Here is a 25,653-nt window from a genome sequence, read left to right as displayed (position 1 = left end):
CACCGAGTCAGATGCCGCGGATGGAAGTGAAGCAACATCGCTGGCATGCACAAGCTAGGCGACGTCTCTCTGTAGCAAGAGCCGACCGGGCAGGGTCAGATGCCTCATTCGACCTACAGTGGCCACCAGCCGCCATTGCTGACATTGGATTCTTACTACTAGTACAAAAATTACTTATGGACATCAATTGGAATCACAATACTCAACGATAAGACAAACATCAGCAGAGGCAGTTGGTACAAAATCGCTCAGCAAGCAAGCAGAGCTGAACCACCCAGCATCAGTGCGAAGAAACAAATAAGGATTTATCATTTCATTCAGGATTACAAAAACCATACGCTTATCAGCTCCTATCATTCCTCCGCCACCTAACCTAGCTACATACTCCTCCCTAGGAAGACCCCCTAATCCGCCACCACTACATACTCTAGAGTACAAAGACAGAGGAGAGAAACTGGCTAAGTATCTACAGAGAGTTCCAAAATCAACCCAAAACAGAGCTCTCCGCGGCCGCGTCAGCCGTCCGCCGCGCGCCCCCGACCAAATCACGCCGCCTAATCTCAGGCGCAGGAGGCCTGGCGTCTGCGCGGCGCGAGCGCGAAGAGCGCCTCGAGGTCCGGCGGCTGGAAGTAGCCGTTCTTGGGCGGGCCGCGCGGCTTGCCGAAGTCGGCCGCCGCCTTCCTGGGCGCGGCGGGGCAGGGCAGCGTTGCCGGGATGCGGCACTCCTGCCGCTTCGGCGTCTCCCACCCGCCGCAGCCGTAGGCGCCGCCTGCTGCTGCCGCCGCCGACTCTGCGCCGCCGCCGCCGTTCTCCATTGGATGCTCTGTTTTTTTTTTTTTCGCGGGGTGAGGAGGAGGAGGAGATTTGGGTTTTGCTTGGTTTGAAAGTAGGATTTGGGAGGGAAAGCGTCGTGGGCAGCGGGCGGCTTATAATGGCGGGCGGGCGGGATGGAGGATCCGGCTTCCAACGGACGGCACCGGGCGGCTCCGTGCGGGGGAAGGCGGGGCGGGACGGGCGACGTGGAGGGCCTCCGCGCCGTCGGATCCGCGGCGGGGAATTTAAGCGGGAAAAGGCGCGCGAGCTGGGCGGGAAGGCGCTGGCTACTGTTGGATTTAAAACTCTTCCTTTCGAGGGCCTGGGTTTTCCCGGTTTCGCGTTGGAGCCCCTGGTGGAGCATAATAAGGTGGGGTCGATAGAAATAGTGATCAGAGCAAGGGGGTACGGGAGAGACAATCTGTGGGGATACCGCCGCACATTGGATTCCACTGAGTGTAGGGTAGGGGCCAGGTGTACGGGGAAGTGATTGGTTAGCGAGCGCCGTGGGCCCCGTGATCTCAGGCGGTAAGAGCATCCCCACTCGTTTGGCCTCCCACGCCCAAATCCGGCGAAATTTTCGTCCGGATTGGAGGAAGATTTAGCGTGGGGAGGCCCATTTTCCCAGCCGCGAGCCCAGGATGGATGCAACGTAATACGACGAATTCAGACAAAATAGGCGAATTCGTTCAAACATAAGCGAAATTTAATGATATTTAACATATAGAGGCGAGTTCGTACATAAATAGGCCGAATTCGTACATATATTTGAATTCGGCGATTGGCAAACTAATACTAAAACTAAAAGCGGCCTCCTACATGCCGAAATGGCGGTAGAAGGTCGTGTAGTCGCCGCCATCGTCGTCGTCGTTGCTGAGCGGCGTCGTCTGGGCTGCGGCGCCTCATACCACGGCTCGTGCTCACGCCCGTCGCCGGCGCGTGGAGGCGACGGCCGTAGATGTCGTCGTCGCCGCTCTCCTCGAGCTTGATCACCTCCCCGGGCGCGGCGTTCGCGAGGACGCGGCATGCGGCGGCGCGAGCGGCGAGTTGTCGCGCGGCGGCCGAGATCCAACATCCGCCGCCGCCGCTCCGCCTCTGGCGCTCCCTGGGCCGCGCTGGACCACTCCGGCGGCGTCGATGGGGAGGTTGTTGTCGGCGGGCACCGTGTCCTTCGGCGACACGGCGATCGCCTCCGCCACCGCGGTGTCCTCCGCGCGCTTCGCCTCCTCCTCGGCGAGGCGGTTGGCGGCGGCCGCGGCGCCTCATTCTTCGCCGTCTTCCTCTTACGCTCGCGTTGCGGCGAGGAGGCTGGTCGCGGATGACGAGCGCGCGGCCGCTGCGCCTCTCGGTCGGCGGTGGGGACGCCGCTCCTTCTTCACGGTGGCCGGAGACGGCCACTCCTTCTTGACGGTGGCCGGCGTCGACCCGCCGGACCTAGACGCCGATCTCGAGCCCGACGACGAAGAGGACGGCGCCATCCTCCCTCGGTATCCAGAACTACCGTGCCGGCGCGACACGGTAGCCGCCACCTGGCGCGGCATCCCAGGACAGGGAGTTCCGTCCTCGATGTGCGCGAGCACATTCTCGAGGGTGCGGTTGGGCGCGCTCCACCATCGGCGGCGGCCGGCGGCGTTGTTCCCTTGCCGAGGAGGAGGAGGGCCGTCGTAGCGGCGAGTTCGCGTTCGTACCTTCGCCGAAGAACGCGATCCACGCTACGTGGTTGTCGGGGTCGAAGCGCGGATCCGCGCGCCGCTCGTCACCGAGAGTGACGCGCGCTCCTCGATCGCCGCTTCGAGTGCGCCGCCACCCGTTGGCGGCGGCGGATCGGCACGCCGCCGCGCTCGGCCCTCCGAGCCTCCCCGGCGCGCGGAAGTCCGGCGGCGCAGGTAGCCCGCCGCGTGCAGAGTCGCCCCTCCCATTTGGTGGAGAGAGCGCCGCCCGAACCCTTTGTTGCCCGAACCGACGTACCCCATTCGTGGTTCCTTCGTGTTGGGGGAGGATTTGGGGGAAGACGACCGAGCAGGGGAATCCGGGCAACCCGGGGTAGTTCGGCGATAAATAGCGGTAGGCGCGCATGAAACCGAGGCGACGGCATTAACTCGCCGCGTGGAAGCTACGCGTCCGCGAATGCCGACTGGCGAGCTTTACAGCGCGCGGAAGACGATGCGATGAGGACGATGATCGGTGTCTCTCGCCGACAAGTTGGGGCCACCAGACGCGCGGGAACGTTTCGCGTGCTTTCGTTTCGTCCGGAGTCCCCGAGCGCTCCCCGGGGGGCCGGGGGTGGCGTGGGCTCGCCGGATGGATGAAGGGCCAAATCCGGACGAAAACGAGGAACCGGGGACGCGACTGGACCGAATTACGCCGTCCGGATGGAAAAAACGCTCGCCGGGGGCCTGGACCCATGACTCCGTCTCGCGGCATGGTCGGGGTCTTCGGTGCGCCGCAGCTCGTTTGGCGGTGTGTGGGGAGTGGTCCAGGAGGACCAGGACCAGGTGCGGGGAACGAGATTTTCCGACTGTTGGAATGATCCCTTCCGCCTCGGATTCCCGGGCACGTGGGCCCCGCGTCCGAACCAGCTCCCACGACGGTCTCGTGTGAAACGGCAGCTCCAGCCGTTGACTGATCGCCGTGGTTCGACCCTAGATGGGCCTGGCCCCGTCCACAGCCCCTGCTTCTCTACCGTCGCTTATTACTAACTTGTGTTCCTTTGGGCCTACAACCAACCCAGCAGGCCGATCCTATTGTGTTAGGCTGATGCTAGCGTTTGGTGGCCCTCGTTTGTTTTTGTTACATTGGCCCAAAATCGACGGGCTCACATCAACATACTGCACACCTATTTTCTAAAAAAAATAAAACTGCCCACCATTTTTTTTATCACTGCGACTTTGCCCCGTGGATATGAAATGGATATCCGGTCACACGTGAGATTTTACCTAGCACTGGCTGCCTCTACATTGAGGCCCAAACCACCAAGGCTGCCTCTAATGAGATTTTACTCACATATAGTTGGTGGTCATTCGTTCACTCCCTTGGGATGTCCCAAGTTGCGAAGCTTCAGCAACACGAGCTTGGCCTCCGCCTACCTAAACCAGTAAAAAAAAGACAGAAAAGAAAGAACATATTTACTAATTCTTAGTAAAATGAGAACTAATTAACCTAATGCTCAGTAAACTCTATAACCGTGAGATCTTACGTAGAGATTCGTGTGATTTGTTTTTTGGCATTGTTTTGAAGCCGGACCGGAAGGCTAAACCGTATGTACATTACAAAAAAAACATTTGGTCAGGATTCGATCCCTGCATATTACGTCAATTGCGTAGCGGACAACAACCAGTAACCAACTTAGCAAGGATTCCTTGGTGCAAGAACTAGAGACATACAACTTTTGTACTATATATTATGTACGGTAGCTACAAAACTTGTCTTATTTTGTACTTTTATATGCTAATATGTAAACCATACGAACCAATAGTCGGGCCAATAAACCGCAAAGCCTACCGATTTGGTCGTCGGTCCGGTTATTATAGAGAGCAAAGATGATAGTTATATCGTTATTCATTATAGTTACAACTTGCAAGTAGGATTACAACTAGGATATTTTTAGTTGCAAGTGTGGTTGCAACTACATTTTTTGGCAGTTGCAACTGAAGTTTTTTCTAGTTGCTAGTGTCGTTGCAACTGGGACTTTTTCCAGTTGCAAGTATGGTTTTAACTGCGACTTTTTCCATTTGCAAATGTGGTTGCAACAAAGACTTTATCTAGTTCAAGTGTGATTGCAATTGAGGCCTTTCCAGTTGCAAGTGTGGTTGCAACCATGATTTCCTACGGTTGCAATTGTGATTGCAACCGTGATTTCAGTTACAAGCGAGGTTGCAGCTAAGTTTTTTTTTCCTCAATTGCAAATAGGGTTGCAGCTGTAATATTTTTCCAGTTGTAAGTAGGGTTGTAACTGAGATTTTTTTTCACTTGCAAGTGAGGTTAAGACATTTTTCAGTTCCAACTAGGATTGCAACTGAGATACTTTTTCAGTTACTGCTAGGTTGCAACTCAGTTTTTAAACTTACACCATGGTTGTGACTTTGATTTTCTTTACACTTAGTACAAGTTAATTTTTTCTGTGATTATGAAAATGTTCACGTATTACACAATATATTTGTCGATGAAATTTGACCAATATTTAAATTAATTCTTAATTTCCTTTTTGAGAACCCTGGGTAGATTAGAGCTAGCGCCTTTTTCTACTCTCCATGCAAGGGAAGGAACCAAAAAGTAGCCACTTTAGCACTTTTACAACAATACATTACAAGACAACATAGAAAAATCACGTGAACTATAAAGAACAACAAACAAGAGAACAAAAGATAATGACCTGATCAAATAAGACCAGCACAGCTCCGTCGCATAGGCCACGTTAAACAAAACATGTACCTACTTAGGATACCGATTAAACAACGGGTCTCAGTCGATCAATTAGCTTATCGATTAAAATGTGACATGTGACATCAACCTGCTCAGAACTAAGTTAGTTCTCGGTAGGTTGAGCTCTAGTTACACCCAAGAAAAAATATACAATGGTTAGCCCAAAAGACACACTCAACCCATAAACATGGATGCCTGGGGTATTAATTAGCTAGCTATATTTCATAATGACCTAATTTTCTTCTTCTTTTTTATCACACCATCAAACAATGCATGTGTGGCCTTGTTTCTTTTTCCCTTGTCACAATCCAATTAAACACCAAATGCGACACTTTCCGATTGAATTCGACCCAATGATGGACAATAACGATTTCCTTGAACCTAGAAAAACTATTTGAGTTCATTTACAGGATGCCACAAGAAAGTAGATTTACATCCAGTGGTTCTCACAAATAACTCTCATTTCTTGACGCGGGGGGTTATGAAGCACGAGTAGAATTGTTTGACATGCTAGGATGATCTAATTCTTTTATGTGTAGTTAAGCAAGAGATTTAAATAGAAATTATGAGGGTTTTCCTTTAAACACAAGCCATGTCAGCTCCTTATTTGTGTGACTTTAGCTACTTCTGCCCCCCCCCCCCCCCCCCCAATACTAAGATTGCCCCCCTTATAATTCATTCCTGACTCCATCCCTAACTAACTGTACCTGCAAGCACTTGCATTTATCGGGCCGTGCTTATAAAAGAAACGAGGGTTTCCCCTCTGATTTCTATCACCACAAACCATCAAGCGCACTACTATAAGGACAAACGAAAAGAAAAGCAGTTACTTTTTTTTGCAACATATGTTGAGTGCTACATCTTCTACTCCACCTGCCAGAAAGGGAAACTAAGCATAAACCAAAACAAGGCTGCTCGCAGATCAAAATGTGAACTGGCAACATAGCCCTATGATCATCCTGCACAGAACAGTCTCCAGCAGCACTTAGATGATTCATCGGGCCCATCGTTAAGCGAAACGAGTATGTAGTAAGTAGCATGGAGCTATCAGGCAGATCGTACTTAGATGGCCATACACAGTAGCATTCTTCAATTATCTGGACCCTATGTAGCATCAACTTGGCCGGAGCCCGGGACGATGTTCTACCTGCTACCGGCGGCCAGCACGTGGGTGGTCTAGGCTACCGTCGCCGCGATCCATCTCGCCGAGAATGCCTAGGAACCTTGGCCATACAAGCAGCATCACGGTACTATGTGTAAATACGGACGCAACTGTCGCGCCTTAATGATTCACCGATAAGTGATCACTCCGTGAGGTGAGCCAAGCTGCCCACATGTGGCTGACCATTTCGCACTTTCATCGATCGGCCAGTATGCTACGCGCACCCGCTGGCTATTCAACTATCTTGAGATAGGGGAGCAAGCGACATGCTGTAGATCAAGAGAGAGAGACACAGATATGAATTCTCTGACCGCGATATGCCACGAGGCTGACGGGATCGAGCGATGCTGGTTCCGTTGCAGTGGAAGTGATTACTACTCTAATTCCGCGGGGACGCAGAGTCCTCTGCTGGATGAGCTCTCGCCGGTAGCTCCGGCCTGTGGTGTGGATAACCACGGCTGTTCGCCATTAAATAGACGAGAGAAAGATCTATCATGAATCCGCGGGGACGCCGCGATCGATCTTGACAGCCGCTGCTGAGTCATTTTCCTTGTACCGTGGTACGGCCAATTGATCGTACCTGGCCAACGCCACTAACAGATACTGCAAACCCTGCAAACCGCAAAGCTGAAAACGGTGGATGCAGGCCGAGAAAATCGACATTTACAGGTTGAAAAATGCTCGGGCGGAGCAGATACAGCATACAAAACTGGAAAAGGAAGAATTTTCACGGGAACAAGCACAATCGTACATTTCAGTTTGAATTGAAGCTAAAACATAGTACAAATTTAGTTCAGATACTTACAATTAAGCTAAATCATAGGCAAATTAAAACTAAACATACTACGGTCGCCTCCACGGCATGTTTTGAGCAGCAAAATTGGGCTCACCGGAGCCAATGCCGTGGCAGCGACGCTGCGGACCACGCTGCTTCACTCGAGGAAGACCCAGTTTGCGGCGGAGGGTGGCGTCGCGGCGGTGGGTGGCGTCGCGGTGGACGGTGGGGTCGCGGCGGAGGGTGGCGTCGCGGTGGCGGTGGCGTTGTTGTACTCGACGGACTGGATCATCTGCTCGAGGATCTCATCGCGGACGAAGTCCTCGGGCTCGAGCGTCGGCGCGTCCGCCAGCGCGGCGACTACTCACTCGAGGTCGGCGTCGGCGACGTAGTCGCCCTCGCGACCCGGGAGCATCTCCGGCTCCGGCTCCGGCGGCGGAGGTGCCGTGCGCGAGGACGAACGCGTGCGCCGCGGACCGGCATCCCGTGTGTCAATCACATCAGTGTAGCGGATGGATTCGCGGGGGTAGTACGCCGGCGGCACCGACATCCCGAGGTTGACGTAGCGGCGGGCGGCGCGCATGCGGGCGAGGTCGAGCTCCGCCGCGCGGCCTCCGTCCGCTCCGCTCCGCCGGCGCCGTTCGAGCCCTCCCCGCGCTCGAATCGGCTTCCGCCGCGGCCTTGGCCGCCCGCCGCCGCCGGGAGTCCTGCGTGAGGCCATGGCGTCGATGCGGCGAAGTGGATCTGGCGGGAGGAGCGCGGGCGGAGCGCGGGCGGAGCTGGGGCTCGCTGATACGTCTCAAACGTATCTATAATTTCTTATGTTCCATGCTAGTTATATGACAATACTCACATGTTTTATATACACTTTACATCGTTTTGATGCATTTTCCGGCACTAATCTATTAACAAGATGCCGAAGCGTCAGTTCCTGTTTTCTGCTGTTTTTGGTTTCAAAAATCCTACACAGGAAATATTCTCGGAATTGGACGAAACAAAAGCCCACGGTCCTATTTTCCACGGAGCCTTCCAGAACACCGAAGAGGAGACGAAGAGGGGCCACGAGGCGGCCACCCCACAAGGCGGCGCGGTGGGGCCCCTGGCCGCGCCGGCCTATGGGGTGGGCCCCTCGGGCGCCCCCCGACTCTGCCCCTTCGCCTATTTATTCTCTCCGTCGCGAAAACCCTATCACCGAGAGCCACGATACGAGAAAAGTTACTGAGACGCCGCCGCCGCCAATCCCATCTCGGGGGATTCAGGAGATCGCCTCTGGCACCCTGCCGGAGAGGGGAATCATCACCGGAGGGCTCTACATCACCATGCCCGTCTCCGGACTGATGCGTGAGTAGTTCATCCTTGGACTATGGGTCCATAGCAGTAGCTAGATGATTGTCTTCTCCTCTTGTGCTATCATGTTTAGATCTTGTGAGCTGCCTATCGTGATCAAGATCATCTATTTGTAATGCTACATGTTGTGTTTGTTGGGATCCGATGAATATGGAATACTATGTCAAGTTGATTATCGATCTATCATATATGTGTTGTTTATGTTCTTGCATGCTCTCTGTTGCTAGTAGAGGCTCTGGCCAAGTTGATATTTGTGACTCCAAGAGGGAGTATTTATGCTCGATATGCCTCCATTGAATCTGGGACAGTGACAGAAAGTTCTAAGGTTGTGGATGTGATGTTTCCACTAGGGATAAAACATTGATGCTTTGTCTAAGGATATTTGTATTGATTACATTACGCACAGTACTTAATGCAATTGTCTGTTGTTTACAACTTAATACTGGAAGGGGTGCGGATGCTAACCCGAATGTGGACTTTTTAGGCATAGATGCATGCTAGAAAGCGGTCTATGTTCTTTGTCGTAATGCCCTAAGTAAATCTCATAGTAGTCATCATGATATGTATATGCATCTCTATTTGTCAATTGTCTAACTGTAATTTGTTCACCCAACATGCTATTTATTTTATTGGAGAGACACCACTAGTGAACTGTGGACCCCGGTCCATTCTTTTGCATATGAAATACAACCTACTGCAATCATTGTTCTCTGTTGTTCTTTGCAAACAAACATCATTCTCGACACCATACGTTAATCCTTTGTTTACAGCAAGCCGGTGAGATTGACAACCTCACTGTTAAGTTGGGGCAAAGTATTTTGATTGTGTTGTGCAGGTTCCACGTTGACGCCAGAATTCCTGGTGTTGCGCCGCACTACACTCCTTCACCAACAACCTTCACGTGGCCTTCATCTCCTACTGGTTCGATAACCTTGGTTTATTACTGAGGGAAAACTTGCTGATGTACGCATCATACCTTCCTCTTGGGGTTCCCAACGGACGTGTGCTTTCCCGTCACAAGCAGCTCTTTTTCTGGCGCCATTGCCGGGGAGATCAAGACACGCTGCAAGGGGAGTCTCTCACATCCAATCTCTTTACTTTGTTTATTGTCTTGTTTTATTTTATTTTCAGTCTTGTTTGCTTTCTTTATATCAAAAACACAAAAAAAATAGTTACTTGTTTTATTTAATTTAATTCGGTTTGCTTAGTTTATTTTTATTACTGTTAAAATGAATACTCCTGAGAACACTAAGTTGTGTGATTTTACTAGCACCAATAATAGTGATTTCATATGTACTCCTATTGCTCCACCTGCCACTACAGCAGAATTTTATGAAATTAAACCTGCTTTACTAAATCTTGTTATGAGAGAGCAATTTTCTGGTGTTAGTACTGATGATGCTGCTGCCCATCTTAATAATTTTGTTGAACTCTGTGAAATGCAAAAGTATAAGGATGTAGATGGGGATATTATAAAACTGAAATTGTTTCCTTTCTCCTTAAGAGGAAGAGCTAAAGATTGGTTGTTATCTTTGCCTAAGAATAGTATTGATTCATGGACTAAATGTAAAGATACTTTCATTGGAAGATATTATCCTCCTGCTAAAATTATATCTTTGAGAAGTAGCATAATGAATTTTAAGCAATTGGATAATGAACATGTTGCCCAAGCATGGGAAAGAATGAAATCTTTGGTAAAGAATTGCCCTACCCATGGACTAACTACTTGGATGATCATCCAAACCTTTTATGCAGGATTGAATTTTTCTTCGAGGAACCTATTGGATTCAGCTGCTGGAGGTACTTTTATGTCCATCACTTTGGGTGCTGCAAACAAAACTTCTTAATGATATGATGATCAACTACTCTGAATGGCACACTGAAAGGACTCCTCAAGGTAAGAAGGTAAATTCTGTTGAAGAAACCTCCTCCTTGAGTGATAAGATTGATGTGATTATGTCTATACTTGTTAATGGTAGATCTAATGTTGATCCTAATAATGTTCCTTTAGCTTCATTGGTTGCTCAAGAAGAGCATGTTGATGTGAACTTCATTAAAAGTAATAATTTCAACAACAATGCTTATAGGAATAATTTTGGTAACAACTATAGGCCATATCCTTCTAATAATGGTAATGGTTATGGTAATTCTTACAACAATAGTAGGAGTACACCCTCTGGTCTTGAAGTCATGCTTAAAGAATTTATTAGTACACAAACTACTTTTAACAAATCTGTTGAAGAATAGCTTGGTAAAATTGATGTTCTTGCTTCTAAGGTTGATAGTCTTGCTGCTGATGTTGATCTTTTAAAATTGAAAGTTATGCCTAATGAAGATAAAGATATTAAGTCATTTGCTACAGCAAACGCTATCCAAGTTCGAATTAATGACAATATTAGAATGATGGCTGAATTGCATGCTAGGTGGGAAAGAGAAGAAAAACTTGCTAAAGAGAATAATGTAGCTAAAGTTTGGACTATAACCACCACTAGTAATGTTGATGCTTCACATGTTGCTAAACCTCCTACTATCAATGGTAAAATAATTGTTGTTGGCAATGTCTCTAATTCTACTGCAAAGCGTGCAAAACTACCTGAAACTGCTGAAACTGTTTGTGATAAAAGTGCTGAAATTTTTCAGAATGTTGTAGATCATAATGGTTTAGATTTTGATAGTTGTCATATTTCTGAAGTTATTAAGTTCTTACAAAAACTTGCTAGAAGTCCTAATGCTAGTGCTATAAATTTAGCCTTTACAAAACATATTACAAATGCTCTCATTAAAGTTAGGGAAGAGAAATTAAAACTTGAAGCTTCTATCCCTAGGAAGTTAGAAGATGGTTGGGATCCCATCATTAAAATGAAGGTCAATGATTTTGATTGTAATGCTTTATGTGATCTTGGTGCAAGTATTTCTGTTATGCCTAAGAAACTTTATGATATGCTTGACTTGCCACCTTTGGAAAATTGTTATTTGGATGTTAATCTTGCTGATAATTCTATAAAGAGACCTTTGGGGAGAATTGATAATGTTCACATTACGGTTAACAATAACATTGTCCCCATTGATTTTGTTGTCTTGGATATTGAATGCAATGCATCTTGTCCTATTATTTTGGGAAGACCCTTTCTTCGAACTGTTAGTGCTATTATTGATATGAAAGAAGGAAATATTAAATATCAATTCCCTCTTAAGAAAGTTATGGAACACTTCCCTAGAAAGAGAATGAAGTTGCCTTTTGATTCTATTATTAGAACAAATTATGATGTTGATGCTTCTTCTCTTGATGTTACATGATTTGCACTTTCTGCGCCTAGCTGAAAGGCGTTAAAGAAAAGCACTTTTTGGGAGATAACCCATGTTTTTTTTATTTTACTACTGTTTGGTTGTGTCTTGGAAGTTGTTACTACTGTAGCAACCTCTCCTTATCATGTTTTTGTGCCAAGTAAAGTCTTTGATAGTAAAGTTGATACTAGATTTGGATTCCTGCGCAGAAACAGATTTTTACCTGTCACGAATTTGAGTAGATCTCTCTATAGGAAACTCGTAAAATGCTGAAAAAATTCATGCGTGATCCTCAGATATGTACGCAACTTTCGTTCAATTTGAGCTTTTCCATCTGAGCCTGTTAAGTGCCTCGAAAAAATTCGTCTTTACGGACTGTTCTGTTTTGACAGATTCTGTCTTTTATTTCGCATTGCCTCTTTTACTGTGTTGAGTGGATTTCTTTGTTCCATTAACTTTCAGTAGCCTTGGGTAATGTCCAGAAGTGTTAAAAATGATTGTGTCCTCTCTGAACATGTGAATTTTTTATTATGCACTAACCCCGTAATGAGATTGTTTTGAGTCTGGTGTGGAGGAAGTTTTCAAGGGTCAAGAGAGGAGGATGATATGATATGATCAAGAAGAGTGAAAAGTCTAAGTTTGTGGATGCCCCCGTGGTTCATCCCTGCATATTTCAAGAAGACTCAAGCATCTAAGCTTGGGGATGCCCAAGGCATCCCCTTCTTCATCAACAACTTATCAGGTCACCTCTAGTGAAACTATATTTTTATTCTGTCACATCTTATGTGCTTTACTTGGAACGTCTGTTTGTTTTTGTTTTTGTTTATGTTTGAATAAAATCGGATCCTAGCATTCCTTCTGTGGGAGAAAGACACGCTCCGCTTTTTCATATGAACACTGGTTTTCTTAGCTTTACTTTAATGTTCATGGCGAAAGCTGAAAGTCGCTTCATATATTGCTATTTGGTTGGAAACAGAAAATGCTTCATGTGGTAAATGGTATATTATCTTGAATAATTTGATACTTGGCAATTGTTTTGAGCTCTCAAGTAGATCATGTTTAAGCTTTTGCATCATGTAGTTTAAACCCATTAGTGGAGAACTACTGTAGAGCTTGTTGAAATTTGGTTTGCATGATTGGTCTCTCTAAAAGTCTAGATATTTTCTGGTAAAAGTGTTTGAACAACAAGGAAGACAGTGTAGAGTCTTATAATGCTTGCAATATGCTCTTATGTACGTTTTGATGTACCTGTTCATACTTGTGTTTGCTTCAAACAACCTTGCTAGCCAAAGCCTTGTACTGAGAGGAAATGCTTCTCGTGCATCCAAAAACCTTGAGCCAAAACCTATGCCATTTGTGTCCACCATAACTACCTACTATGTGGTATTTTTCTGCCATTCCAAAGTAAATTGCTTGCGTGCTACCTTTAAAATTTCATTCCTTGTCTTTGCAATACATAGCTCATGGGAAAGTAGCCTAAAAACTATTGTGGTAATGAATATGTCGCTTATGTATCTTAGTTCTTATAAGTTGCTTGTTGAGCGGTAACCATGTTTCTGGGGACGCCATCAACCTGTTACACTTTTGTTGAATATCATGTGAGTTGCTATGCATGTTCGTCTTGTCTGAAGTAAGGGAGATTTCTCATGATTAAATGGTTTGAGTATGCATATTGTTAGAGAAGAACATTGGGCCGCCAACCAAAGCCATGTATCATGGTGGAAGTTTCAGCTTGGACATTAATCCTCAATCTCTTATGAGAATATTATCTGTTGTTGAATGCTTAAAGCATAAAAGAGGAGTCCATTATCTGTTTTCTATGTTGTCCCGGTATGGATGTCCTTAAGTTGAGATCTATCAAAATTGAGAAATCAAATGCGATCTATCTCCTTGGACCTTTGTACAGGTGGCATAGAGGTACCCCTTTGTGACACTTGGTTGAAACATATGTAATGCAATGATAATCCATGGAAGTCCGAGCTAATTAGGACAAGGTGCGGGCACTATTGGTATTCGATGCATGAGGCTTGCAACTTATAGGAGGTTTTATGCATAACACATATGAATTATTACTACCGTTGACAAAATTATTTCCATGTTTTCAAAATAAAAAGCTCTAGCACATTAGTAATCCATGCTTCCCTCTGCGAAGGGTCTTTCTTTTACTTTATGTTGAGTCAGTTTACCTACTTCTTTCTATCTTAGAAGCAAACACTTGTGTCAACTGTGTGCATTGATTCGTACATGTTTACTTATTGCACTTGTTATATTGCTTTATGTTGACAACTATCCATGAGATATACATGTTACAAGTTGAAAGCAATTATTAAAACTTAATCATCCTTTGTGTTGCTTCATAACCTTCTATTAAGAATCTATTGCTTTATGAGTTAACTCTTATGCAAGTCTTATTGATGCTTGTCTTGAAAGTACTATTTATGAAAAGTCTTTGCTATATGATTCAGTTGTTTAGTCATCATCTAGACCATTGCTTCGAATCACTTCATTCATCTCATATGCTTTGCAATAGTATTGATCAAGATTATTATAGTAGCATGTCACTTCAGAAATTATACTAGTTATCGTTTACCTACTCGAGGGCGAGTAGGAACTAAGCTTGGGGATGCTTGATACGTCTCAAACGTATCTATAATTTCTTATGTTCCATGCTAGTTATATGACAATACTCACATGTTTTATATACACTTTACATCGTTTTGATGCATTTTCCGGCACTAACCTATTAACAAGATGCTGAAGCGCCAGTTGTTTTCTGCTGTTTTTGGTTTCAGAAATCCTACACAGGAAATATTATCGGAATTGGACGAAACAAAAGCCCACGGTCCTATTTTCCACGGAGCCTTCCAGAACACCGAAGAGGAGACGAAGAGGGGCCACGAGGCGGCCACCCCACAAGGCGGCGCGGTGGGGCCCCTGGCCGCGCCGGCCTATGGGGTGGGCCCCTCGGGCGCCCCCCGACTCTGCCCCTTCGCCTATTTATTCTCTTCATCGCGAAAACCCTATCACCGAGAGCCACGATACGAGAAAAGTTACTGAGATGCCGCCGCCGCCAATCCCATCTCGGGGGATTCAGGAGATCGCCTCCGGCACCCTGCAGGAGAGGGGAATCATCACCGGAGGGCTCTACATCACCATGCCCGCCTCCGGACTGATGCGTGAGTAGTTCATCCTTGGACTATGGGTCCATAGCAGTAGCTAGATGGTTGTCTTCTCCTCTTGTGCTATCATGTTTAGATCTTGTGAGCTGCCTATCGTGATCAAGATCATCTATTTGTAATGCTACATGTTGTGTTTGTTGGGATCCGATGAATATGGAATACTATGTCAAGTTGATTATCGATCTATCATATATGTGTTGTTTATGTTCTTGCATGCTCTCTGTTGCTAGTAGAGGCTCTGGCCAAGTTGATACTTGTGACTCCAAGAGGGAGTATTTATGCTCGATATGCCTCCATTGAATCTGGGACAGTGACAGAAAGTTCTAAGGTTGTGGATGTGTTGTTGCCACTAGGGATAAAACATCGATGCTTTGTCTAAGGATATTTGTATTGATTACATTACGCACAGTACTTAATGCAATTGTCTGTTGTTTGCAACTTAATACTGGAAGGGGTGCGGATGCTAACCCGAATGTGGACTTTTTAGGCATAGATGCATGCTGGATAGCGGTCTATGTTCTTTGTCGTAATGCCCTAAGTAAATCTCATAGTAGTCATCATGATATGTATATGCATCTCTATTTGTCAATTGCCAAACTGTAATTTGTTCACCCAACATGCTATTTATCTTATTGGAGAGACACCACTAGTGAACTGTGGACCCCGGTCCATTCTTTTACATCTGAAATACAACCTACTGCAAACATTGTTCTCTGTTGTTCTTTGCAAACAAACATCATTCTCCACACCATACGTTTAATCCTTTGTTTACAGCAAGCCAGTGAGATTGACAACCTCACTGTTAAGTTGGGGAAAAATATTTTGATTGTGTTGTGCAGGTTCCACGTTGGCGCCGGAATCCCTGGTGTTGCGCCGCACTACACTCCTTCACCAACAACCTTCACGTGGCCTTCATCTCCTACTGGTTCGATAACCTTGGTTTCTTACTGAGGGAAAACTTGCTGTTGTACGCATCATACCTTCCTCTTTGGGTCCCAACGGACGTGTGCTTTGCCGTCACAAGCACTCGCCGGATTTCAGTGGCGGTGGCGCCGGAGTAGGGGAGGAGGCAGCTGCGAGGGGATGGGGGCCAGCCTGCATCGACGCTCTCGGCCGCCATATATGTGGTTTTTCGGCGGCCGAGAGCGGGGGCCTGCAACGCATTTGTGGACTGGGTCGCGCTTGCGGTGTCTGCTCAGGGACGTTTTCGCGCAGAAAACCGCATACCGGCCTGCATAGGGCGGGTTTGCGGGATCTGCTAGAGATGCTCTAAGTCCCTTACACCAATGGGGGTTAGGGCAAGGCATGTCCAACGGTACGATCTATTTCGGACATCAAAAATATCTGTTTTGGTTTGTTTAGGTTGGACCACGGATACGAAATTAGCCACCTGGTAACCGTTATCTGTTTGGATCGGGAGCTGCCCAGCGGCCCGACATATTTTTTTTAGATAAATTCAAAAATTTCAAACTTACCCTGAGCCTAGCTACTGCTTGTCGTTGTCCTTGGTCAGGTCCACGAGCACTGGCATGTCCTGCGGAGAATCGGGCGTCGACACTAGTCGATGCAATGGTGGTGCGGGAGGGGGCGGTGCAGGATGTGACAGTGCAAGGGGCACTCTGTGGAGTGGGAGGACACGCCTATGCGAGAGCACCAACTCATGCGATTGCGTGCCAAGGCCCTTCCACTCAGCCACTTCTTGCAGCTCGGAGGCCTTCAAGACGAGCTGGAATGCCTCCTCCGCGTCCAGCCCATACGACATGTGTGGGACTTTGGTCCTCCATGCCCTCTTCCTTGGCCTACTCCGCCATGTACGCAAGGTGGCCTAGATAGACGTTAGTGTCGTCTCAAACATCCTTGCCGAAGAAGAGCTCTATCTTGAGCGCCGCCGGCTCCTCTTTATCCTCTATCTTCACGTCCACCGGCGGGGCACAGTACCGTAGTGTTACTCGTCGTCGTCGAGAAACTTGGCGCGGCGCCGCTGGTTTCACTCCATGTCGCCAATTGATGATTCAAGGCCATAGGCAGTTGATGTCTACGCACGCTTCTATTCCTGTAGACAGTGTTGGGCCTCCAAGAGCAGAGGTTTGTAGAACAGCAGCAAGTTTCCCTTAAGTGAATCACCCAAGGTTTATCGAACTCAGGGAGGTAGAGGTCAGAGATATCCCTCTCAAGCAACCCTGCAATTACGATACAAGAACTCTCTTGTGTCCCCAACACACCTAATACACTTGTCAGATGTATAGGTGCACTAGTTCGGCGAAGAGATAGTAAAACACAGGTGGTATAGATGGTGGTAATATTGCAGGAAGTAAATATGCAGTAAAACAGTAAACAAGCGATGTTTGCAGTATTTGGAAATAAGGCCTAGGGATCATACTTTCACTAGTGGACACTCTCAACATTGATCACATAACAAATAAATAACTTCTCCTCACTTGTGCTACATACACTCTCTTGTTGGATAACAAACACCATTCATTGTGTAGGGCTACAAGAGCTCCCTCAAGCCGGAGTTAACATGCTCCACAACATTCGGAGTTCATATTTAAGTAACCTCTAGAGCATAATAGACCGTTGCAATTTAGACCGAGTACTAACATAGCATACACACTGTCACCTTTAAGCTATGAAAGGGGGAATAGATCACATCAATACTATCATAGTAATAGTTACCTCCATAATCTACAAGAGATTACAATCATAACCTACGCCAAGTACTACATGATGCACACACTGTCACCTTTACATCATGAAGGAGGAATAGACTACTTTAATAACATCACTAGAGTAGCACATAGATTAATAGTGATACAAAGCTCAACATATGGATCTCAATCATGTAAAGCACCTTATGAGATCATTGTATTGAGGTACATGAGAGAGAGATTAACCACATAGCTACCGGTACAGCCCTTAGCCTCGATGCAGAACTACTCCCTCCTCATCATAGGAGACAGCAGCGGCGATGAAGATGGCGGTGATGTCGATGGAGATGCCTTCCGGGGGCACTTCCCCGTCCCGGTGGCGTGCCGGAACAGAGACTTCTGTCCCCCGAACTTGGCTTCGCGATGGCGGCGGCTGCGGAACTTTTCTCGTCCCGTGGCTTATTCTCCTAGAGTTTTCGCGACGGACGCTTTAAGTAGGAGGAAGGGCAGCCTCGGAGGAGTCCTGGTGGGGACATGATGACCCGCAAGTATAGGGGGTGTATCGTAGTACTTTCGATAAATAAGAGTGTCGAACCCAACGAGGAGCAGAAGGTGTTGACAAGCAGTTTCGATGAAGGATTCACTGTAAATGCTCACAGACAAGTATTCAGGGGGTTTTGATATAGCAGATGAATAAAGTACGAGTAAGTAAAATGCGAGAGAAATAATTGCAGCGAGTGGCTCAATCCTTTTTAGCACAAAGGACAAGCCGGTTTGTTTACTTATAATGACCAAACGTTCTTGAGGACACACGGGAATTTAGTCTAGTGCTTTCGCTTCATACAGCTAATTAATCTTCATTGTTTTGATAAGTGTTGTGTGGGTGAATCTATGCTAATGCACCGCCCTTCCTAGGACTAATACATACTTGTGATTATACCCCTTGCAAGCATCTGCAAATACAAGAAAGTAATTAAGATAAATCTAACCACAGCCTTAAACTCTGAGATCCTGCTATCCCTCCTGCATCGATATACCAACGGGGGTTTAGGTTTCTGTCACTCCGGCAACCCCGCAATTGGCAAACGAGTACAAGATGTATTCCCCTAGGCCCATAAAGGTGAAGTATCATGTAGTCGACGTTCACATGACACCACTAGAAGAATAACACCACAACTTAAATATCATAACATTGAATATTACTCAACCATAATTCACTACTAACATTTGGACTTCACCCATGTCCTCAAGAACTAAACGAACTACTCACGAGACATCATATGGAACATGATCAGAGGTGATATGATGATGAATAACAATCTGAACATAAACCTTGGTTCAATGGTTTCACTCAATAGCATCAATAACAAGTAGAAATCAACACTGGGAGAGTTTCCCCTATCAAACAATCAAGATCCAACCCAAATCGTTACAGCGGTGACGAGGTGCAGCGGTGGAGATGGCGGTGATGATGATGGAGATGATGACGATGGTGATGGAGATGATGTCCAGCTCGATGACGGTGACGATGGCATCGATTTCCCCCTCCGGGAGGGAATTTCCCCGGCGGATTCCTGCCCGCCGGAGAGCTCTTTTCTCTCTGGTGTTTTCCGCCCCGCAGAGGCGGCTGTGACTATTCGTGACTACCCTCTGGAGCTTAGGTTTTCGGGGCGAAGAAGTACGCGAAGGAGAGGAGGCCAGAGGGGGTCGTGGGCCCCCTCCTCACAAGGCGGCGCGGCCAGGGCAGGGCCCGCGCCGGCCTATGAGGTGGGCCCATGGCGGCCCTCCTCGGCTCCCCTTTCTGGCTCCCTTCGTCTTCTGGAAAAATAGGATTTTTCGTATAATTTCCGTCAATTGTTGATCTTCCGAAATACTGCATTCTGACGGCGCTTTTTCCAGCAGAATCCTGACTCCGGTGCGCGATCCTCCAATAATCATAAAACAGGCAAAATAGATGAAATAACATAAGTATTATCTCTAAATATGAAATATATCAATGAATAACAGTAAATTATGATATAAAATAGTGATGCAAAATGGACGTATCAACTCCCCCCAAGCTTAGGCTTGTCCCCAAGCGAAACTGAGCTCAGTAAACAAGACCACATGTTTATGGAGTGAAGAGTCGATAAATAAAATACGGACAAGAAGCATCATATTAATTCACACAAGGCATTCTAGTGAACAACTTCCCAATATGATTCAACTCGAAACAAGTAAAAGGAGATCACAAATAAAGGTGCATGGGAAATCATAATTGGTGATGGCAAACTTCGTTCTTGGTCAAAGAACATTTAACAGATTGTACTTATTGATCGAGCAGTGCTCTTATATTAAGGCTTATAGCAAAATTTGCATACTCAATCATAATAATCTTCTCATAATCATTGATAATCTTCAAAGCTATATTCATCAGATAAAACTTGTACTAAACAAGGAAGAATAAAAGGCATGATTAAATATATCACAATATAGATGGTTGGATCACAACAACTCAAATGCTTGCTTAAGATGGAGGGAAATAGGTTTACTGACTCAACATAAAGTAAAAGACAGGCCCTTCGCAGAGGGAAGCAGGGATTAAATCATGTGCTAGAGCTTTTCAAATTTTGAAATCATATAAAGATCATAAAAGTAAAGTTTTGAGAGGTGTTTGTTGTTGTCAACGACTGGTAGCGGGTACTCTAACCCCCTTGCCAGACAAACTCTCAAAGAGCGGCTCCCATAAAGTTTTATTTTTGGTTGACACTCCTTCCAACCTCTGCTTTCACAAACCATGGCTAACCGAATCCTCGGGTGCCTGCCAGCAATCTCATACCATGAAGGAGTGTCTTTTTATTTTAGTTTTATTTAGATGACACTCCTCCGCACCTTTGCTTTCTCAAGCCATGGCTAACCGAATCCTCGGGTGCCTGCCAGCAATCACATACCATGGAGGAGTGTCTATTTGTAAAATTACGAAAGTTAATTAATTTGGGACTGGGAACCCCATTGCCAGCTCTTTTTGCAAAGTTATTGGATAAGTGGATGAAGCCACTAGTCCATTGGTGAAAGTTGCCCAACAAGATTGAAAGATAAAACACCACATACTTCCTCATGAGCTATAAAACATTGACACAAATAAGGGACGATAAATTTTGAATTGTTTAAAGGTAGCACATGAAGTATTTACTTGGAGTGGCGCAAAATACCACATAGTAGGTAGTTATGGTGGACACACATGGCATTGGTTTTGGGTTAAAGGTTTGGATGCACGAGAAGCATTCCCTCTCAGTACAGGTCTTTGGCTAGCAAGGTTAATTAGCAAGCATGAGAGTTGAGGGAAGCAAACAAATATACATGTGATAGAAACAATCATGCATCTTCCTTGTAAGCATAAGCAATTTTAACTTCAGAATACTAAGCTCATAGCTAACAAGAAAGAAAGATAATGAAACAACATATCTACATGTATTTGTTCTCTACTTAAACTCAAAGTGTTGTTGCTATTGACCAATGCTAAGTTTGCCAAAACCAAATAGATTTACTCAATGCTCCCAAAGTGATACCAATACTAACAACAAGATCAATCACATAATAGAGATTGCAAACTAAAATAAGATGTGCAATATGTAAATGATAAAACTTCCCATTAATATTCCATAACGATAACTCACACCAAGGGATACATAAATAACCAACTAAAGAGAGATACTTCCATACCGCAACACATCTTATATGATAACTTCCCTACTCATGATATGACACTACTTGATAATAAAAAGGTAAAAGATAGTGATGATGTGATACCGCGGCACTCCCCCAAGCTTGGAACAAACCAAGGGGATGCCAATACCGATGATGAATTACTCCTTCGGTGATGATGGTGAATCCTTGCCATCATCAGACTTCCAAGGAAGAGGCTCTCCATCAACAAAAGACATCTTGGTCTCCGGAATCCTGAAACTAGCAGCATAACTTATGCGTTTAAACCTGTTTTCATACTCACAGTTTTGATTCTGAACATCATAGAGTTGAGCTTGGAGTTTGTTGGTGGTGTCGTGAAGCGAGAAGATATCGTCCCACAACTTTGCAGTCTCCTTCTTGTGTCCATCAATAAGTTCAGACACAATCTTGTGGAAGATGTCCACTTCACGCTCAGCCATCTTCTTGTAGTTGAAGACCTCTTGTTCTAGTTTCTCCACCCTGTCTTCCAAGCTTCCTTCTCCTTTAGGACCCTGGACATCTTTGATCTGCAACTCTCCATCTATGAGCAGCAATTCCTTGGGGTGCATCTTCAGCTCGTTCATGTACGGGTTAACGACGTCCTCAAAGAAGCTGTCCTTCGGAGTTCCCGACGAAGACATGGCGGCTCTAGATCCGAAGCAGATCCTGGCAGAAAACAGCTCAAAACAAAACGCGATGAGAAAACGATATACGGACCTCCAGGGGTCCGGGGGATTATATAGCAGTAATTTTTACGAAAGAAGGAAAGTACCAGGTCGAACCAGAGTCGGCAAGGGGCAACGAGGGGCCCTCCTCACAGGGCGGCGCGGCCAGGCTGGGGCCCGCGCCGGCCTGTGGGGGCACGCCCTCGTGCGTCTCCTCCACTCCGTTTCGATCTCGTAATTTTTCATATTTTCCAAAAGTTGCAAAAACATTGTTCGGAAAGTTAAACGCGGACTTTTTCTTACCAGTAATCATACCTATTCAAAGTCGAACTCTGCGAATCGGCTTTGACCTTTGATGAAAGCTTCCGGAGTTACCACTTGAATAACATCAACATCTTCATTATAAGAATCTCCAGAAATATAGTGCTTGAGTCTTTGTCCATTCACTACTTGTGTGGCATCACCTTGCAGAGAGCTAATTTTAATTGCCCCTGAACGATACACCTCCACAATGACCTATGGTCCTTCCCATTTTGAGAGCAATTTCCCTGCAAAGAATCTGAGATGAGACCGATACAATAGGACTTTATCTCCAACATTAAATTCTCTTTTGATAATTCTTCTATCATGCCATTTCTTAACTTTCTCTTTAAAGATTTTAGCATTTTCATAAGCTTCACTTCTCCATTCATCTAGAGAACTCAATTGTAGCAATCTCTTCTTACCGGCAAGTTTGAAATCTTTATTAAGTTCCCTTACAGCCCAATAAGCTTTGTGCTCTAGTTCTAAAGTTAAATGACAAGCTTTCCCATAAACCATTTTATAAGGCGACATACCCATGGGATTTTTATAAGCAGTTCTATAAGCCCATAGTGGGTCCTTCAATTTAATAGCCCAGTTCTTTCCAGATTTATTAACAGTCTTTTCCAAAATAGATTTAATCTCTCTATTTGATAATTCTACTTGCCCGCTAGTTTGAGGATGATAAGCGGAAGCAATTCTATGATTAATACCATACTTAGCAAGAGTTTTTCTAAAACCTCCATGAATAAAATGAGAACCTCCATCAGTCATAATATATCTAGGTACTCCAAATCTAGGAAAAATAATATCTAAAAGCATTTTTAAAGAAGTCTCACCATCAGCACTTTTTGTGGGTATAGCTTCTACCCATTTAGTAACATAATCAACATCGACGAGTATATGAGTGTTACCTTCTGAAGAAGGGAAAGGACCCATGAAGTCAAATCCCCAACAATTGAATGGTTCAATAACAAGAGTATAATTCATAGGCATTTCATTGCGTCTGGAAATATTACCAACCCTTTGACATTCATCACAAGATAAAATAAACTTCCTTGCATCTTTGAAGAGAGTTGGCCAATAAAAACCTGATTGTAGAACCTTTTGTGCAGTTCTATCTCCGACGTGATGTCCTCCATAAGCACTACCATGACATTTACTCAATATCTCTTGTTGTTCATATTCGGGAACACATCTTCGCATAATACCATCCACTCCTTCTTTATATAAGTGTGGGTCATCCCAAAAATAATGTCTCAAGTCATAAAAGAATTTCCTCCTTTGCTGAGCTGAAAAGGTTGGAGGCAGGTACTTGGAAACAATAAAGTTAGCATAATCAGCGTACCAAGGACTATCTCACGAGCTCACCTTTATTACAGCCAATTGTTCATTTGGAAAACTATCATTAACAGGAACAGGATCATAAGCTATATTTTCCAATCTAGACAAATTATCAGCAACAAGATTATCGGCACCTTTCCTATCTATAATATGTAAATCAAATTCTTGCAAAAGAAGTACCCATCTAATAAGCCTCGGCTTAGCATCTTTCTTTGTCATAAGGTATCTAATTGCAGCATGATCAGTATGAATTGTAACTTTCGAATCAACAATATAGGATCTAAACTTATCACAAGCAAAGACTACAGCTAATAATTCTTTTTCAGTTGTAGCATAATTTCTTTGAGCAGCATCAAGAGTTTTGCTAGCATAATGAATAACATTTAATTTTTTATCTACCCGCTGTCCAAGAACAGCGCCTACAGCAAAATCACTAGCATCACACATAATTTCAAAAGATAAATTCCAATCAGGAGGTTCAACTACAGGAGCAGTTGTTAAGGCTTTCTTTAGAGTTTCAAAAGCTTCCTTACAATCATCATCAAAAATAAAAGGTACATCTTTTTGAAGAAGATTAGTAAGAGGCTTTGAAATCTTGGAGAAATCTTTAATAAATCTCCTATAAAACCCATCATGACCAAGAACACTACGAATACCTTTAACATCCCTCGGATAGGGCATCTTCTCAATTGCTTCAACTTTAGCTCTATCAACTTCAATACCTCTCTCGGAAATTTTATGTCCCAATACAATTCCTTCATTAACCATAAAGTGGCATTTCTCCCAATTAAGAACAAGGTTAGTTTCTTCACATCTCTGCAAAACTTTATCGAGGTTTCGCAAGCAATTATCAAAAGAATTCCCATAGACAGAAAAATCATCCATGAATACCTCTACAATACTCTCGCAAAAGCCATGAAAAATAGCAGACATGCATCTTTGAAAAGTAGCAGGAGCATTACATAAACCAAAAGGCATACGTCTATAAGCATAAGTTCCATAGGGACAAGTGAAAGTGGTTTTCTCTTGATCTTTAGTTTTAACAGCAATTTGTGAAAACCCAGAATAACCATCAAGAAAGCAAAAATGAGTATTTTTAGACAACCTCTCTAACATTTGATCAATAAAGGGTAAAGGGTAATGATCTTTCTTAGTAACTTTATTAACTTTTCGATAATCAATGCACATTCTATACCCTACAACTACTCTTTGAGGGATGAGCTCATCATTATCATTAGGCACAACAGTCATTCCTCCTTTCTTAGGAACGCAATGCACAGGACTAACCCATCTACTATGAGCAATAGGATATATAATACCTGCTTCAAGAAGTTTTAATACCTCATTCCTTACCACATCCTTCATCTTAGGAATTAGACGACGTTGATGTTCAACAACAGGCTTTGCATCAACTTCCATATTGATAGCATGTTGGCAAATAGAGGGAGAAATCCCCTTCAAATCATCAAGAGTGTAGCCAATAGATCCTCGGTGTTTCTTAAATATTTCCAATAACCTTTCTTCCTCAATCTCTGAAAGCTTAGAACTAATAATAACATGATATATTTTCTTATCATCAATATGAGCATATTTAAGATTATCAGGCAATGGTTTTAAATCAAAAACAGGATCTTCTTTTGGTGGCAGTGTTGTACCTAGATCTTCTACCGGTAAATCATGCTTAAGAATAGGTTGACGAAGGAAAATTTCATCAAGCTCATTTCTTTCTTCCCTAAAGACTTCACTCTCACTATCCTCCAAATGTTGCTGCAAAGGATTATTAGGAGCAAGAGCAATAGACGCACACTATTCAACTCTAAAATCATTATTAGGCGAATCAACTTTATAAGGGGTTTTGGCAAATTTAGAGAAATTAAACTCATAAGATTCACCAGCAAATTTAGTCAAAATTTTCTCCTTCTTGCAATCTATAACAGCTCCACAAGTATTTAGAAAAGGTCTACCAAAAATGATAGGACAATACTTACTAGCAGCAGAACCAAGAACC

General features: G+C 44.8%; 1 protein-coding gene across 1 annotated transcript; it reads right to left on the bottom strand.

The window, feature by feature from the left end:
* Positions 1-284: 284 nt before the first annotated feature.
* Positions 285-910, bottom strand: LOC127344489 (cyclin-dependent protein kinase inhibitor SMR4-like). Its single transcript, XM_051370783.2, has one exon. The coding sequence runs from the start codon at positions 813-815 to the stop codon at positions 561-563; it is 255 nt and encodes an 84-aa protein (XP_051226743.1). The 5' UTR covers positions 816-910; the 3' UTR covers positions 285-560.
* Between the last annotated feature and the right edge of the window lie 24,743 nt (positions 911-25,653).

The sequence above is a fragment of the Lolium perenne genome, chromosome 3 (genome assembly GCF_019359855.2).
Source record: "Lolium perenne isolate Kyuss_39 chromosome 3, Kyuss_2.0, whole genome shotgun sequence".
Taxonomy (NCBI): domain Eukaryota; kingdom Viridiplantae; phylum Streptophyta; class Magnoliopsida; order Poales; family Poaceae; genus Lolium; species Lolium perenne.
This window is presented reverse-complemented; position numbering and strand designations above follow the sequence as displayed.

Excerpts from the sequence above, each read along its gene's own strand:
- LOC127344489 (XM_051370783.2), bottom strand. The coding sequence starts at position 815 with ATGGAGAACGGCGGCGGCGGCGCAGAGTCGGCGGCGGCAGCAGCAGGC.